The sequence below is a fragment of the Arabidopsis thaliana genome, chromosome 4 (assembly GCF_000001735.4).
Source record: "Arabidopsis thaliana chromosome 4, partial sequence".
Lineage (NCBI taxonomy): Eukaryota > Viridiplantae > Streptophyta > Magnoliopsida > Brassicales > Brassicaceae > Arabidopsis > Arabidopsis thaliana.
The window spans coordinates 6,577,820-6,593,692 of NC_003075.7; the positions used below are offsets into that span (position 1 = coordinate 6,577,820).

General features: G+C 37.0%; 3 protein-coding genes, 1 long non-coding RNA gene and 2 pseudogenes across 6 annotated transcripts; all 6 read left to right on the top strand.

The window, feature by feature from the left end:
• Positions 1 to 1,019: 1,019 nt before the first annotated feature.
• On the top strand, positions 1,020 to 1,205 carry AT4G10655 (annotated as a pseudogene). Its single transcript has one exon.
• Positions 1,206 to 2,188: 983 nt separating this feature from the next.
• Positions 2,189 to 2,477, top strand: AT4G05805. Its single transcript, NR_141916.1, has one exon. It is a non-coding gene; the product is annotated as an other RNA (long non-coding RNA).
• A 2,238-nt stretch (positions 2,478 to 4,715) lies between these two features.
• Positions 4,716 to 5,669, top strand: AT4G10660 (CDC68-like protein; the record flags this gene model as incomplete). Its single annotated transcript, NM_117134.2, has 1 exon — positions 4,716 to 5,669. The coding sequence occupies one exon, from the start codon at positions 4,716 to 4,718 to the stop codon at positions 5,667 to 5,669; it is 954 nt and encodes a 317-aa protein (NP_192804.1).
• Positions 5,670 to 6,907: 1,238 nt separating this feature from the next.
• GTC2 lies at positions 6,908 to 8,443 on the top strand (the record flags this gene model as incomplete). Its single annotated transcript, NM_117135.2, has 1 exon — positions 6,908 to 8,443. The coding sequence occupies one exon, from the start codon at positions 6,908 to 6,910 to the stop codon at positions 7,937 to 7,939; it is 1,032 nt and encodes a 343-aa protein (NP_192805.2). The 3' UTR covers positions 7,940 to 8,443.
• Positions 8,444 to 9,701: 1,258 nt separating this feature from the next.
• Positions 9,702 to 10,250, top strand: AT4G10680 (transcription factor IIB (TFIIB) family protein; the record flags this gene model as incomplete). The annotated part of the gene is made up of 1 exon (NM_117136.1): positions 9,702 to 10,250. One exon carries the CDS (start codon positions 9,702 to 9,704, stop codon positions 10,248 to 10,250), a length of 549 nt encoding a protein of 182 aa, NP_192806.1.
• Positions 10,251 to 11,312: 1,062 nt separating this feature from the next.
• AT4G10690 lies at positions 11,313 to 15,869 on the top strand (annotated as a pseudogene; the record flags this gene model as incomplete). Its single annotated transcript has 1 exon — positions 11,313 to 15,869.
• Between the last annotated feature and the right edge of the window lie 4 nt (positions 15,870 to 15,873).

A 15,873-nucleotide genomic window follows, 5' to 3' on the forward strand; every position in this document is an offset into this window, starting at 1 on the left:
CCAACACTTTTTTTTTTGTTTTTTTTTGGACTGGGCTAGGCTTCGGACTTTAGCTCTTATTGACACTATACAACAAATTAAAAAGTGGTGTTTGGTTATTTTATATAGAGATATCAATGGTGAGAACATTTTTATTTTTGTCTTTTTACTTTTTTGAAATTGGAATGACTGATTGAAGAGGAAAGCTTGTCATGTGAGTTATCCCCTTTCTATATCTCTCTCTCATAATTGTCTTAGATCAAAAATGATATATCAAAGTTTCAAAAATATTATATTAGATTTAGGACTGGCCCAAACAATTTTCATGTCTATAGCAAAAAAGAATAATAAGTCAACTAACAAACAAAACTTAAATGAAAAATCCAAGTAGGAGAGGCCAAGTGGCTAACCCAAAAAAAAACGGACGAGCAAGCGTGTGGGATGGAGAAAATGACCACGAATCGTATCACCTAACACTTGTAGGCTTCCTCCACGAGATCCCTTCTAAAAAGAATTGTCATAAGAAAACAAAAACTTCTTTCTCTGATGATATGTGGGATGTACAGAGTCGAGTGGTTGTCCCTCCTATTCTGAGGACACCTACAAAGATTAGGTTGAATCTGAATGTGTTTTCAAATTTTAGTTTCACAAATTTGGATTCTAGGGAAATCAAAAGATTAAGGGATTCTAAGAACAATCAACGATTGTTTTTCTTTTTGTTTTCATAATCGTTTCTTTGGCTTTTTTTTTAATCAAATGTGAGGAGTTAATTAGATTTTTCTATTTCTCTTTTATGTTTGAATTGGTTGTTACAAATATGCGTCAGTAGAATATTTAAATTTTACTTGTTATACATTTACTTGTAATGCGTCAGTGAAAATTACTTGTAATTCATCGTGGTGTTAGCCTTAGTTATACATTTACCTTTATGGTTTACTTCAATAGTTTTAGTTCAGTGTATTGATATCTCCTAAATCTTAATATAAATTTTTCTTCTTAATTTTGTCTGATATAGTTGAGTAGAATATGGGATGTAATGATTTGATTGTTGGCGATGTGTGCGTTCATTGTCGAGAAAATGCCTCAGATATTATCCAGTTACAAGAAAGGCTGTTAGTCAGAAGAATCATTGTCTTTGCATCGGCCCTTGTCCGGATGATAGGCCTCATAAACGATTCGAAATGTTAAACTCTTCAAAAAATGTAAAAGAACAAATCCTAAGTTGAATGTATTTCTAAAAACTTCAAAAATCATAATATTTCTAAAAAACTATTTTGCTTTGATTATAATAAAATTTCTAGAACACAAATTTTCCAGAAATATTTTTGTTGTTGATGTGGTGACCCATAATTTCTGGTTTTCTTTTTTCCTCTATAAACCTTTTTCTTTTTCTAGTTTTGGTATGTGTGGAACTTTACCTTTTTGTGTATATTTAAGGATTGATTAGTTCTTCTGCTATCATCTGCAAATGATATGGTTGCGGGCAATCGCAATTGTTAACGTTTAAAATAATCGTAAAAAACATTTTAAACCCTTCGGGACCACTCTAAAACTTTTGAAATCGTGTTTGCAGTTGCAGGTGGTAGCGGTTGAAATAAAATAAAATTATCCAAACCGTTTATTCATTAATATAAAATACACAAACAACCTATATTTTAAAAAAACAGTATCAAACCCTATATAATATTAACATTAATTCTCAAAATCCTAATATTTTTCTCTATCAAAATCATATAGTCAACTCATAAGAATGACAAAATACTAACTAAGTATTGTAATAATAATATTAATCCGAAAGTTTTAAGTGATTCAAAACATATTTTTTTGTTGTAATTTTGTCATATTACTTGATGATGGTTTTTTATGAACCAAATGTATGAAGTAATAAACATTTAGCTTAACAATTTATTTATTTTGAATAATTGTGTAAACTTTTATATATGGTTTTTATTATAAATTATATTATATTATTTTATATTTGATCATATAATATAATTTATAATAAAAACCATATATATATATATATTAAAAATTACAATACAAAATCGTAAGCCAAATCGTTTGATTGGTCTTCAACAATTTGTTTATGCTATCATATTTTAGGACAAATTGGCTATAATTTCATATTTTTTAATGTTTTATGTTATAAATAACTAAATCGCCTAAACCGCTTAAATTGCTTAAACTTCGAATAAGCTTTCTTGATACTAGGCACTGGATCACCGCCTGCATAACGCTTTGCTCTTTCTTTCTTCAACATTGTCTATAACTAAAAGATTTACATTGTGTCGTTGTTCAACATAAATCTTTTGGTCCTATGAGTTTTTTATACCTTTTATCTAACTATGAATCTCACACTATGAAACATGGAACTGGACATAGTAGAGAAGGAGAAGGATAAATTCATCAGTGACTTCTTAAACGAAAATTAGCAAAAGTAAAAGTCAAAGCTACTTAGGAGCTCAAGTGGTGAGAAGAAGTGGGGTTTGTTCATCGCCGAGAAACTGTTATGGCATTTTTATAATGGAACCATTTGAAAATAAATTAGGGTATGTATATATATATCATTAATTGTGACATTTGTAACCCGATTGATCGAGTTTGACATAAAACAGCTCGAACTTTTCATTATTGAACAAAAAAACAGTGACCCAAACTGATTGTGGTAATCCACTTGGCCATAGCGGAGACTTGTCTTGTTTTTGACCTAAATACTATCTCCTGTTTTTTTAAAAAAGGAAATTAGAAAAGCAACAAAGAAGTGATTGTGGAATCATTTAAACTTAGAGAGAGTTGGTTTTCGAGAAGGACAAGACCTTGATTTGAAGTTTGAGGGTATCATTGACAAGGAAACCTTTGAAACCCCATCCAGTTTTTGTTACATTTGGCCATCCCCGCACTATAAGAACAAAACAAAAGTTAAGTTTAACAATTTGTATGTTTCAAATAAGCCTAAATAATTTAGTAGTAGACGATGAAAAGGAGATATCAAACCAAGACACCAACCTTGTTTCTCCACAAAGGTAGATCGGCTCTTGTCAATCACTCGTAACTTGGCTTTCACGTAACCCTTTTCATTTGACTCACTCAACAAAAGAGTGACAACGAATCACCGATTCCTGATCTAACTCCATTTGGATACACTTTCGATACCCTACACAAGTAGTACACACCCTTCACATTAAACCCAATGTGAGCCCTCATGGTGAAGTAGAGGGTCTAACATTAAACCTATTTTTTTAAAACTCGAAAATAAAAATTTATTTTGAAAAGACAATTTTACAATTCACATAATTAAGGGTATAATAGGTTTTCAATTAATATAAATCATAGATGGAAAATTCTAATAAACATATATATATATATATATATGGACAAATCATAAACAAAATATATTTTATTTTCAATTTTCTCAAAAAATATACACAAAAGAAGGAATACATAGACCAAATATAAAAAAGAGGAAAACTACAGACTAAATACAAAAAAAAGATATATACAGACCAATTGCCAAAAAAGAAGAAGAAAAAAGAAGACCAAATACATATCCATTGCTTGACTAGAGGACAGATATTAGCTTTCTCATTCACATTCATACTTTAGATTCGTGCTAATTACTATATAAAATTCGGTGAATTGCATTTTTCTCCACAACTAGAAAACAATTAGGGGTATCAAAATGGGTCGAGATTCATGGGTCAACTCAACTCAACTCAACCCATGAACCTTAATGAATTGAAAATTTTGACTCAAATGAATTGATAGATCAAATGAGTTATTGGGTCAATTGGTTTGATGAATATATTTACATTTTGGATAGTATTTGTTGGGGGTTTACAAAAAAAAGAAAAAAGGATAGTATTTGTTGGGTAATTTCGGGTATGGTATTAAACCCAAACTGAATCAAACCCGATCTAAACCGAACCAGAATGGGTCCATCTCTATTTGGTTCTAGTATATAGAGCCATAGAGGTGTCGATTGTGTGACAACATTTTCACTTCTGCCCTTAAATCAAAATGACAACTTCGAGAGGAAAGCTTATCTTGTGAGTAATCACATCTCCATCTCTCTCTTAATCTCTCTCAAAGTATTTCTTATATTGTAATCTTTGAATCACATAATATCTATATGATTTGAAGGATCTAGGGATTTCAGAAGATCCAGAATACTTAAGTTTTTTTTTTCTTTCGTAATCGTTTCTTTGGATTTTCAAAATTTAGTTCCACAATTTTGGAATCTAGAGAAATCAGAAGATCTACGGACTCTAAGACCAATCAACGATTGTGTAGGGTTTTGTTTTTCTTTTTGTTTTCTTAATCGTTTCTTTGGTTTTGTCTGAATTGGCTATCACAATTTTGCGTAAGGAGAAAATATAGGGAACTCAGAAAATTTAGGGATTGGTTTTTTTTTGTTTAACCACAATAATATTTTGTTTTCTGATAAGTATTATCATATTAAATGTAGAACCTAGCATAATTTATTGATCTGATGCATCTTAGTGGAGTTCGTGGCCAATGACTACCTTAAATATTTATAACTTCAACTATGAAATAATAATTAGGGTTTCAAAGACTAATGTTTTCTGAGCTTTCTTGAGACAATTTTTAATCTCATGGGTCATGGTTTTGTATATATTTCATGTCTTACGGCTCCAAAAACAAACCCATATATAAGTTAATTTTATGTTCGAAATCTATATTTATGTAGGTCAAACGAAGATGTCAGTAACAATGGGATGGAGAAGAAGGCTCTCACTACTGCTGAATCAGTTCGGGTTGTGGAAAAGCATCCATGGGTTATCACCTTTCCGAACCATGAAGACTTGACTTTTCTCTTCGATCCATTGGAACGGAAGAGGTACACACTGAATTTACCCGAGTTAGTTGGAACCGATGTTTGTTACTCGAAAGACGGATGGTTGCTTATGCGAAGATCCAGTTTAGTGGACATGTTCTTCTTCAACCCGTATACTAGGGAGCTTATAAACTTGCCAAAGTGTGAGTTGGCCTTTCAAGCGATTGCTTTCTCTTCGGCCCCTACATCAGGTACTTGTGTGGTGTTAGCGTTAAGACCTTTTACAAGATATATCATCCGTATAAGCATTTGCTATCCTGGAGCAACTGAGTGGATTACTCAAGAATTTTCATGCTCTCTTAGATTTGACCCATACATGCATAGCAACCTTGTCTATGCCAACGATCACTTCTATTGTTTTAGCTCAGGAGGTGTTTTAGTTGACTTTGATGTAGCTTCCCGCACAATGAGTGAACAAGCATGGAATGAACATAGATGCGCTTATATGCGTAATGATAATGCAGAATGGTTTAATCTTCCGAAGAGAATTTACTTGGCTGAGCAGAAAGGAGAGCTCTTTCTCATGTATACATGTAGCAGCGAGATACCGATGGTGTATAAACTTGTCTCCTCAAATTGGGAGGAGATAAATAGTACTACTCTTGACGGCGTGACAATCTTTGCAAGTATGTATTCCTCGGAGACGAGATTGGATGTTCTTGGGATGAGGAACAGTGTGTACTTCCCAAAGTATGGTTTAGATTGCAAGGGATGTGTATCCTACTCGTTTGATGAAGCCAGGTACTATCCGCGTAAGCAGCTTCCAAAACCAACAATATGGCAAATGCAGAAAGAACTTTGCCCTCTTAGGAGTCTGGATCGAGCCACCGTCTAAGGACATCTTAGATGTGATGAAATGATAAGCAAATGGATGATGGTAAAGGTAAGTGAAGCTAGCTTTGAGTTTTCCTATTTTATTTGATATATGTATTTGATCATAGCATGTGTGAAACTTATGGCGACTTTAAGATTCAGTACTGTTAAGCTTTATGTTTTAGCTTTCAAAGTCTTTGTATGTGAATGATTTGAGGCTATGTAAACAGTTTTATTGTTTAACTTCCATAGTCTTTTGCATGTGATTGAATTTTCATATCATTCAAACCGTAATTCTAGCCAAAACCTTTAACATGAAGATATACCCTTTTTGTGACATACTAATGCTAATTTTATTAATCCTATTGAGAATTTAATTTTCATAAGAATAAAATAAAATTAAAGATCATACCCAAAAAAAAAAAGTAATCACAACAACAAAATTTCTCTTTTAATTTTCTCTGATTCAAAACCCTAGCCGTCGTCTGAGCATGGACAAGTTTGTACTATCATGTTCCTCCTTTCTTCATCGACCATCAATAATATGAACTGCAGATTAGGGAAGGAGGTCGCAGATGGAAACGAAAGAAGGATATGAAGAAAGAAAAACGATCGAGAGCTACATATGTTCTTGAAGAGGTTATGATTTACAGTTTCTAAACCCTAGATCTCCTCATGATTTATTAGTATGACATATATATATATATATATAACTTAATACTTCTTCTGTTTTATATTAGTTGTAGTTTAAGATATTTACACACATATTAAGAAATCATAAAAATCTCATTTAATCTACTTTTTTATATAAAAAATATCATTAATTATAACCAATTCAACCAATAAAAAATATATGATTAAATACAATTGGTTAAAAAGTATTAAATATATTTATTATTTGTATATAAAGTTGAAAACAATTTGAAAAAGAAATAAAAACCCTTAAACTACATTTATATAGAAACAGATTTTAATGATAAAAAAGATTTCTTCCTTTTTATTATTTCCTTTTCTCTTTATGTTTGTGTTTACGTTTTCTTATAAATAGAGATTGTTTTCTTCTTAGAAGAGGCATCCGAAATAACTTGTTCTCGTTGAAGTTTACTTTCTTACGTTTTTTTTTCTTCTGTTCTCTTTCAGTTCTATAAAGAGGCTTATTACTTGAAGTTTGATTCTTGGTCTGTGGTTGTATTCGATCAGCTTGCTGGTGACATGTAGCTCTACAAGAATATTAACGACATACCCCAACCTAGGGATTTGATGATCACGGTTGATCACAAGAGCGACACTGTATTGTTACCAATATACGGCAGGATGGTTCCATTCAACGTGACTACAATAAGAACAGTCTTAGGCAATCAAAACACCATCCGTGTAATATTCAATGTCCCGGGTACACCCTTAAACCCTAATGACTCTTTGAAAAACAAGGACGCTATCTACCTCAAGGAGGTTTCATTCCGGACCAAGGATTCAAGGCATAGCAGCGATGTAGTTCAACAGGTTAAGAGCCTCAGACGGAAAGTCATGGCACGGGAGTCAGAGAGAGCTGAGAGAACTTCACTGGTGAACCAAGAAAAACTTCAGATTGTAAGGAACAACTCAAAACCCTTAAGTTTGTCCAATCTGTGGATCCGTCCGCCTTTTAGTGGACGCAAGAAGAATCGTGGGACACTTGAAGCTCATGTCAATGGTTTTAGGTATTCAACGACCAACGAGCGCGTTGATGTCCTGTTTGCAAACATAAAGCATGCGTTTTTTCAGCCGGCGGAGAAGGAGATGACCACCCTCTTACATTTTCATCTCCACAACCACATCATGGTAGGAACCAAGAAAACAAAAGACGTACAGTTTTATGTGGAGGTAATGGATGTTGTGCAGTCTTTAGGAGGTAGGAGGAGATCATCAGCTTATGATGCAGATGAGATTGTTGAAGAACAGAGAGAGCGCGATAGGAAAAATAAGATCAACATGGATTTCAATCACTTTGCAAATCAGGTCAACGATATGTGGCAACTACCCCAGTTTGCAAGTTTGAGCTTAGAGTTTGATCAACCTCTGAGAGAGTTTGGTTTCAATGGTGTCCCCCACAAGACATCTACCTTCATAATACCGACCTCAAGCTGCTTAGTTGAGCTGACAGAATCCCCGTTCTTGGTGGTCTGTCTAAGTGAGATTGAGATTGTGAATCTTGAGAGAGTTGGGTTTGGTCAAAAGAGCTTTGACATGGCTATCATCTTCAAGGACTTGAAGAAAGATGTTCTTAGGGTTGACTCAGTTCCAACAAGTTAGTTAGAGGGGATAAAGGAATGGCTTGACACTACAGATATAAAGTACTACGAGAGCAAACTGAATCTGAACTGGAGACAGATCCTGAAGACGATCACGGATGATCCGCAGAGCTTTACAGATGCTGGAGGATGGGAGTTTTTGAATCAGGACGGAAGCGATTCAGAGTCTGGCGGCTCTGAGGACTCAGACAAAGGGTATGAACCATCAGATGTGGAGGTTGAGTCTGAGTCAGAGGACGAGACATCAGAGAGTGAGTCAGACGATGAAGAAGAAGAAGAGGACTCAGAGCAAGAGTCAGAGGAAGAGAAAGGTAAGACTTGGGCTGAGCTGGAGAGAGAAGCTACTAATGCAGACAGAGAGCATGGAGTTGAGTCTGATAGTGAGGAAGAGAGGAAGAGAAGGAAGATGAAAGCGTTTGGGAAATCGCGTCCTGGAAGTAGCGGTGCAGGCGGTAGTAGCAGCATGAAGAACATGCCACCATCTAAACGCAGCAGGCACCGGTGAAAACAAAATAATCAAGAGTTTGAGTTCTGCTTGCTTATCATTTTAGCCTTTTGTTCTGCTTATCTTTTGTATCATATAAAAAAACTGCTTTAGATTATTATCTATCTATTCTATGCCCTTGGGAAAATAATGAAGTCTTAGGTTTCTTGTCGTTCTTAATAAAATTTGTTTCGACTTAAATTGGCAGAAAATACCATTGTGGCATCCTCTAACGGTTGGTCTTGTAAATAATTAAAGGGTATGCCATAAACCAAAAGGTAAAAATGAATACTTAAGTTATTAAAGAAATCTTGGATTCACCATTATTATTATGAGATACGAAGATGTTCCCACTATTAGTGGTGGTGAGTTTCCTGTGGGACAAGCAATAGAAAGGTTTCCAATCGACGATGTCTAAGAGACAAAACACATCAAAGCTCACAAGCTCATTCACCCATCTCCCTGCTGATGCTGATCTTGTCTTCATCACCCATGCATCAACTTCAACTTAATTAGCTTATATACACAACTCTCTCTGGTATATATAAGAAGAGTAATATATTTTGGCAGTTGTTTCTCTTGCATGTGGTTCTTTGGAGAGTTCCTTTAGAGTCATTGAACGTATGAGTACAAAGGATGTTGTGACATGGACATGGATGATTTATGCATATGGAATGTATAGCGAAGGTGAGAAAGCTGTTGAAAACTTTTGTTGATATCGAAAAATCAGGTCTTGTTCCCGATGGTGTTGTCTTCATTTTCATCATCAATGCTTGCAGCCACTCTGGCTTGCCTTGCTTCATTGAACACATCAAGAAAGAATCCTGGATGTAGCTGGAGGATTGAAATCGGTAAAAAACAATCTCCTTCTAGTCTCTCGTCATTCTCATACTCTGTTTTATGTGTATGCATGCCCAAATCCTTTGTATTGGCTTAAGATGAAAATGGAGTCTTGATGTGTATTTCATCGGAGATGCTTAAGGAAATCAGGGAGATAAGCTTTAGTATATAGTTTTCACTGTATAAATATCTGTTTAACATGTTTTCTTCCCGTTACATATAAAACATTCCTTAAAAAAAAAAAAAAAATTGGGAATCGCATAACAAACTGGAAAAAAAGAAATAATAAAAAGGAAACAAAATAATAAAAAGTAAATCCTTTTAGAAAAACAAATTCCTTTATTTCAACATCTATAAATACTACTAGCAAAACAATTAAACCAACAAAAAAAGAAAAGCAAAACAATTAGTCCATACGAAGAAGAAAGAAACCCTAAGAATGAAAGAAGACGGAATTTGCTTGGAGTGCAAGAGGCCAACAGAAACCGTGGTTAACTACAAGAACGGAGATACAATCTGCATTGAGTGTGGCCATGTCATAGAGAATAACATCATCGATGACCTAGACGGTGCTTCGACCAACCCTAATCTCAAATCCGGCCATCTCCCCACTATCATCTTCAAACTTAGCGGAAAATCTTCCTCCCTTGCCTCAAAATTGCGCCGAACACAGAATGAAATGATCAAAAACAAGCAGGAAGAAGATGTAATCAAGATAGCCTATGCGGAAATCGAGAGGATGACCGAAGCGCTAGGGTTAACTTTCGGTATCAGTAATACGGCGTGCAAGATTCTTTCGAAACTGGATAAAAAGAACTTACGCGGAGGGAAGAGTTTGAGAGGGCTTTGCGCGGCCTCTGTATCAAGGGCATGTCGCCAAGTGAATATACCAAAAACATTGAAAGAGATCTCGGCAGTAGCCAACGTGGATATGAAGGAGATAAACAAAGCGGTGAAGCTTCTTGGAGATTCTTTCGGTACTATTTGAATGATATGGAAATTCAATCACATGTAAAAGACTACGGAAATTAATCAATAAAACTATATATATATTTTTTTTGCATAACCTCGAATCAGTCACATACAAAGACTTTTAAAGTTGAAACATAAATCTGAAATGTAAGTTTTCATAACAGTACTGAATCATTTTTTTTTTTGGACATGAATGTAAACAGTACTAAATCTTAAAGTCAACATAAGTTTCACATATTCAATGATCAAATAAAAAGGAAAACGGAAAGATAGCTCATCTTACCTTTACCATCATCCATATTTGCTTATCATTTCATCGAATCTAAGATGTCTTAAGACGGTGGTTCAATCCAAAGACTCATAAGAGGGCAAAGGTCTTTCTGCTTTTCAAATCTTGATGGTTTTGGAAGCGGCTTACGCGGATAGTACCTGCCTTTATCAAACGAGTAGGATACACATGATCTCTTGCAACGTAAACCATAAAACTTTGGGAAGTACACACTGTTCCACATGCCACAAACATTCAATCTCGTCTCTGAGGAGTACTTACTTGCAAAGATTGTCAGGCCGTCAAGAGTAGCACCACTCATCTCCTCCCAATCCGAGGAGACAAGTTTATACAGCAACGGTATCTCGCTGCTACATGTAAACATGAGAAAGAGCTCTCCTTTCTATCAAACAACAAGAGACTCCTTCTCCTACAGAGACTTCAATCCATCGCAACAACATTGTTTCTGTTTCAGTTTCAGTTAAAGGAGATTCAGGCCCAAAAGAAAAAGAGAAGCCCACGAAGCCCATCCTTTACTCATCGAAACTCTGCAACAATCAAAGCAGAGGAACATCACGCGAGACACCGCCGTCGACAAACATAAACGTGCACAATCATTTTGATGTTCTTGGAAGCAGCAGCATTTCATGCAACTAGGACACCTGTCATTAGCTATTATGTAATCCTCCTCTTTATATAGTTCTCTGCTTGTAATCGAATTCACTAAGGAAGAAATACACAATTATTTTCTCTCTGAAGCTTTTGCTTCTACTTTCATGGTATCAGAGCTTAGGACTTTGTTCCTAAGCCATGGAAGAATCTATTTTTGTTTCCTCTCTTAACATCTCTCAAGTTGTTACTCTCAAACTCACTCCCACAAACTACCTTTTGTGGAAAACCCAATTTGAGTCTTACCTTTCATCTCATCTTCTTCTAGGATTTGTTACCGGCGCCACTCCTCGGCCTGCCTCCACCATCATTGTCACAAAGGATGATATTCAGTCTGAAGAAGCAAATCAAGAATTTCTGAAATGGACTCGAATCGATCAGTTGGTCAAAGCTTGGATTTTTGGATCTCTCTCTGAAGAAGCTCTCAAAGTTGTTATTGGCTTAAACTCTGCTCAAGAGGTATGGCTTGGTTTAGCAAGACGTTTTAATCGTTTTTCCACCACTAGGAAATATGATCTGCAGAAACGACTAGGCACTTGTTCAAAAGCTGGAAAAACGATGGATGCTTATCTAAGTGAGGTTAAAAACATATGTGACCAGCTTGATTCAATTGGCTTTCCGGTTACAGAACAAGAGAAGATTTTTGGTGTTCTGAATGGGCTAGGAAAGGAGTATGAGTCCATAGCAACTGTAATAGAACACTCTCTTGATGTGTATCCAGGTCCGTGTTTTGACGATGTCGTGTACAAGCTCACTACGTTTGATGATAAACTCTCCACTTATACTGCAAATTCCGAAGTCACTCCACATCTGGCCTTTTACACGGACAAAAGCTATTCTTCACGGGGTAATAACAATAGCCGTGGTGGAAGATATGGTAATTTTCGCGGTCGTGGTTCCTATTCTTCGCGTGGTCGTGGTTTTCATCAACAGTTTGGTTCTGGTTCAAACAATGGCTCTGGAAATGGTTCAAAACCCACATGTCAAATTTGCAGGAAATATGGTCACTCAGCCTTTAAGTGTTACACACGGTTTGAAGAAAACTATCTTCCTGAAGATCTTCCTAATGCATTTGCTGCTATGCGGGTTTCCGATCAAAATCAAGCTTCAAGTCACGAATGGCTTCCCGACTCGGCTGCTACTGCGCATATCACGAACACAACCGATGGCCTTCAAAACTCTCAGACATACTCAGGTGATGATTCTGTGATAGTAGGGAATGGAGATTTTCTGCCCATCACTCATATTGGTACTATCCCTCTGAACATTTCTCAAGGTACATTGCCTTTAGAGGATGTCTTAGTATGTCCTGGAATAACTAAATCGCTTTTATCTGTTTCCAAGCTTACTGATGATTATCCCTGCTCTTTTACGTTTGACTCTGATTCTGTTGTTATAAAGGACAAACGAACACAACAACTCCTCACACAAGGAAACAAGCATAAAGGTCTCTACGTGTTGAAGGATGTCCCGTTTCAAACTTATTACTCTACCAGGCAACAATCTAGTGATGATGAAGTGTGGCATCAGAGATTGGGTCACCCTAATAAAGAAGTTCTACAACACCTTATCAAAACTAAAGCTATTGTAGTCAATAAAACAAGCTCCAATATGTGTGAGGCTTGTCAAATGGGGAAAGTATGTCGTCTTCCTTTTGTTGCTTCTGAATTTGTATCTTCTCGGCCCCTAGAACGTATTCATTGTGATCTATGGGGCCCTGCCCCTGTTACTTCTGCTCAAGGTTTTCAATATTATGTCATCTTTATCGACAATTATTCTCGATTCACATGGTTCTATCCATTGAAGTTGAAGTCTGATTTTTTCTCGGTCTTTGTTTTGTTTCAACAACTTGTCGAGAATCAGTACCAACATAAGATTGCTATGTTTCAGTGTGATGGTGGGGGTGAGTTCGTCTCATATAAATTTGTTGCTCATCTTGCTTCATGTGGTATTAAACAATTGATTTCATGTCCACATACTCCGCAGCAGAACGGGATTGCTGAAAGACGACATCGGTACTTGACTGAACTTGGCCTTTCTTTGATGTTTCATAGCAAGGTTCCTCATAAGCTATGGGTTGAAGCATTCTTTACTTCAAACTTTTTGAGCAATCTTCTGCCTTCTTCTACTTTGTCTGATAATAAGAGTCCCTATGAGATGTTGCATGGAACACCACCTGTTTACACAGCCCTGCGTGTTTTTGGGAGTGCTTGCTACCCCTACCTTCGTCCCTATGCGAAAAACAAGTTTGATCCAAAGTCTCTCCTCTGTGTGTTTTTGGGATATAACAACAAATACAAGGGATATCGGTGTCTCCATCCACCTACGGGCAAAGTCTACATCTGTCGACATGTTTTGTTTGATGAAAGAAAATTTCCCTACTCCGACATTTATTCACAGTTTCAAACGATTTCGGGTTCTCCTCTGTTCACTGCTTGGCAAAAAGGGTTTTCCTCTACCGCTTTATCACGTGAAACTCCATCTACAAACGTGGAAGACATCATCTTTCCTTCTGCGACCGTCTCTAGCTCCGTACCAACCGGTTGTGCTCCCAATATAGCCGAAACAGCTACAGCTCCTGATGTTGATGTGGCTGCTGCTCATGATATGGTTGTTCCTCCTAGCCCGATCACATCCACATCGCTTCCCACTCAGCCTGAGGAGTCCACTTCTGATCAAAATCACTACTCTACAGATTCTGAAACTGCTATTAGCTCAGCCATGACTCCTCAAAGCATTAACGTCTCTTTGTTTGAGGACTCTGACTTTCCTCCTCTGCAATCGGTGATCTCGTCGACTACTGCTGCTCCCGAAACTTCCCATCCTATGATAACTCGAGCTAAATCAGGTATCACGAAGCCCAATCCTAAATATGCTCTGTTCTCTGTCAAGTCTAATTATCCTGAGCCAAAATCTGTCAAAGAAGCTCTCAAAGATGAAGGCTGGACAAACGCAATGGGAGAAGAAATGGGAACTATGCACGAAACTGATACATGGGACTTAGTTCCCCCAGAAATGGTTGATCGTCTTCTTGGATGCAAGTGGGTGTTTAAAACGAAACTAAATTCTGATGGTAGTTTGGATCGTTTGAAAGCTCGTCTTGTTGCAAGAGGGTACGAGCAAGAGGAAGGTGTGGATTACGTTGAGACATACAGCCCGGTTGTCAGATCTGCCACCGTTCGATCCATTCTTCATGTCGCTACAATTAACAAATGGTCTTTGAAGCAACTTGATGTGAAAAATGCTTTCCTTCATGATGAGCTAAAAGAAACTGTGTTTATGACCCAACCCCCTGGTTTTGAAGATCCTTCTCGACCGGATTATGTATGTAAGCTCAAGAAAGCAATTTACGACTTAAAACAGGCTCCTAGAGCTTGGTTCGATAAATTCAGCTCGTATCTTCTGAAGTATGGATTTATCTGCAGTTTTTCTGATCCATCTCTCTTTGTTTATCTAAAAGGCAGAGACGTTATGTTCTTGTTACTATACGTCGATGATATGATTTTGACCGGTAATAACGATGTTCTCCTTCAACAACTTCTGAATATTCTCAGTACCGAATTTCGAATGAAGGACATGGGAGCATTACATTATTTTTTGGGGATTCAAGCTCATTATCACAACGATGGTCTCTTCCTTAGTCAGGAAAAGTATACCTCTGATTTATTGGTTAATGCAGGCATGTCTGACTGCTCATCCATGCCGACACCTCTTCAGCTTGATCTATTACAAGGTAACAACAAACCTTTTCCTGAACCCACTTATTTTAGGCGCTTGGCGGGAAAGCTACAATATCTTACCCTCACTAGACCCGACATCCAGTTTGCCGTTAACTTCGTTTGTCAAAAGATGCACGCTCCTACAATGTCTGATTTCCATTTACTCAAGAGGATCTTGCACTATCTTAAAGGTACAATGACAATGGGAATTAACTTATCTTCCAACACAGATTCTGTTCTTCGTTGTTATAGTGATAGCGATTGGGCTGGCTGCAAAGACACAAGACGATCTACCGGAGGTTTCTGCACATTCCTTGGCTATAACATAATCTCGTGGTCTGCTAAACGTCATCCCACTGTCTCCAAGTCCTCCACTGAGGCTGAATACCGAACATTGTCTTTCGCTGCCTCTGAAGTGTCATGGATTGGTTTCTTGCTTCAAGAAATTGGACTTCCACAACAACAAATCCCGGAGATGTATTGTGACAACCTTTCAGCCGTATATCTATCTGCTAATCCAGCTCTTCACTCTCGGTCCAAACATTTTCAGGTGGACTATTATTATGTTCGAGAAAGGGTGGCTTTAGGCGCTCTCACCGTCAAACACATTCCAGCTTCTCAACAACTTGCTGACATCTTCACTAAGTCTCTTCCTCAGGCACCGTTCTGTGATCTTCGGTTCAAACTTGGTGTCGTCTTGCCGCCTGACACAAGTTTGAGGGGGTGTATCAAACAACAAGAGACTCCTTCTCCTACAGAGACTTTAATCCATCGCAACAACATTGTTTCTGTTTCAGTTTCAGTTAAAGGAGATTCAGGCCCAAAAGAAAAAGAGAATCCCACGAAGCCCATCTGTTACTCATCGAAACTCTGCAACAATCAAAGCAGAGGAACATCACGCGAGACACCGCCGTCGACAAACATAAACGTGCACAATCATTTTGATGTTCTTGGAAGCAGCAGCATTTCATGCAACTAGGACA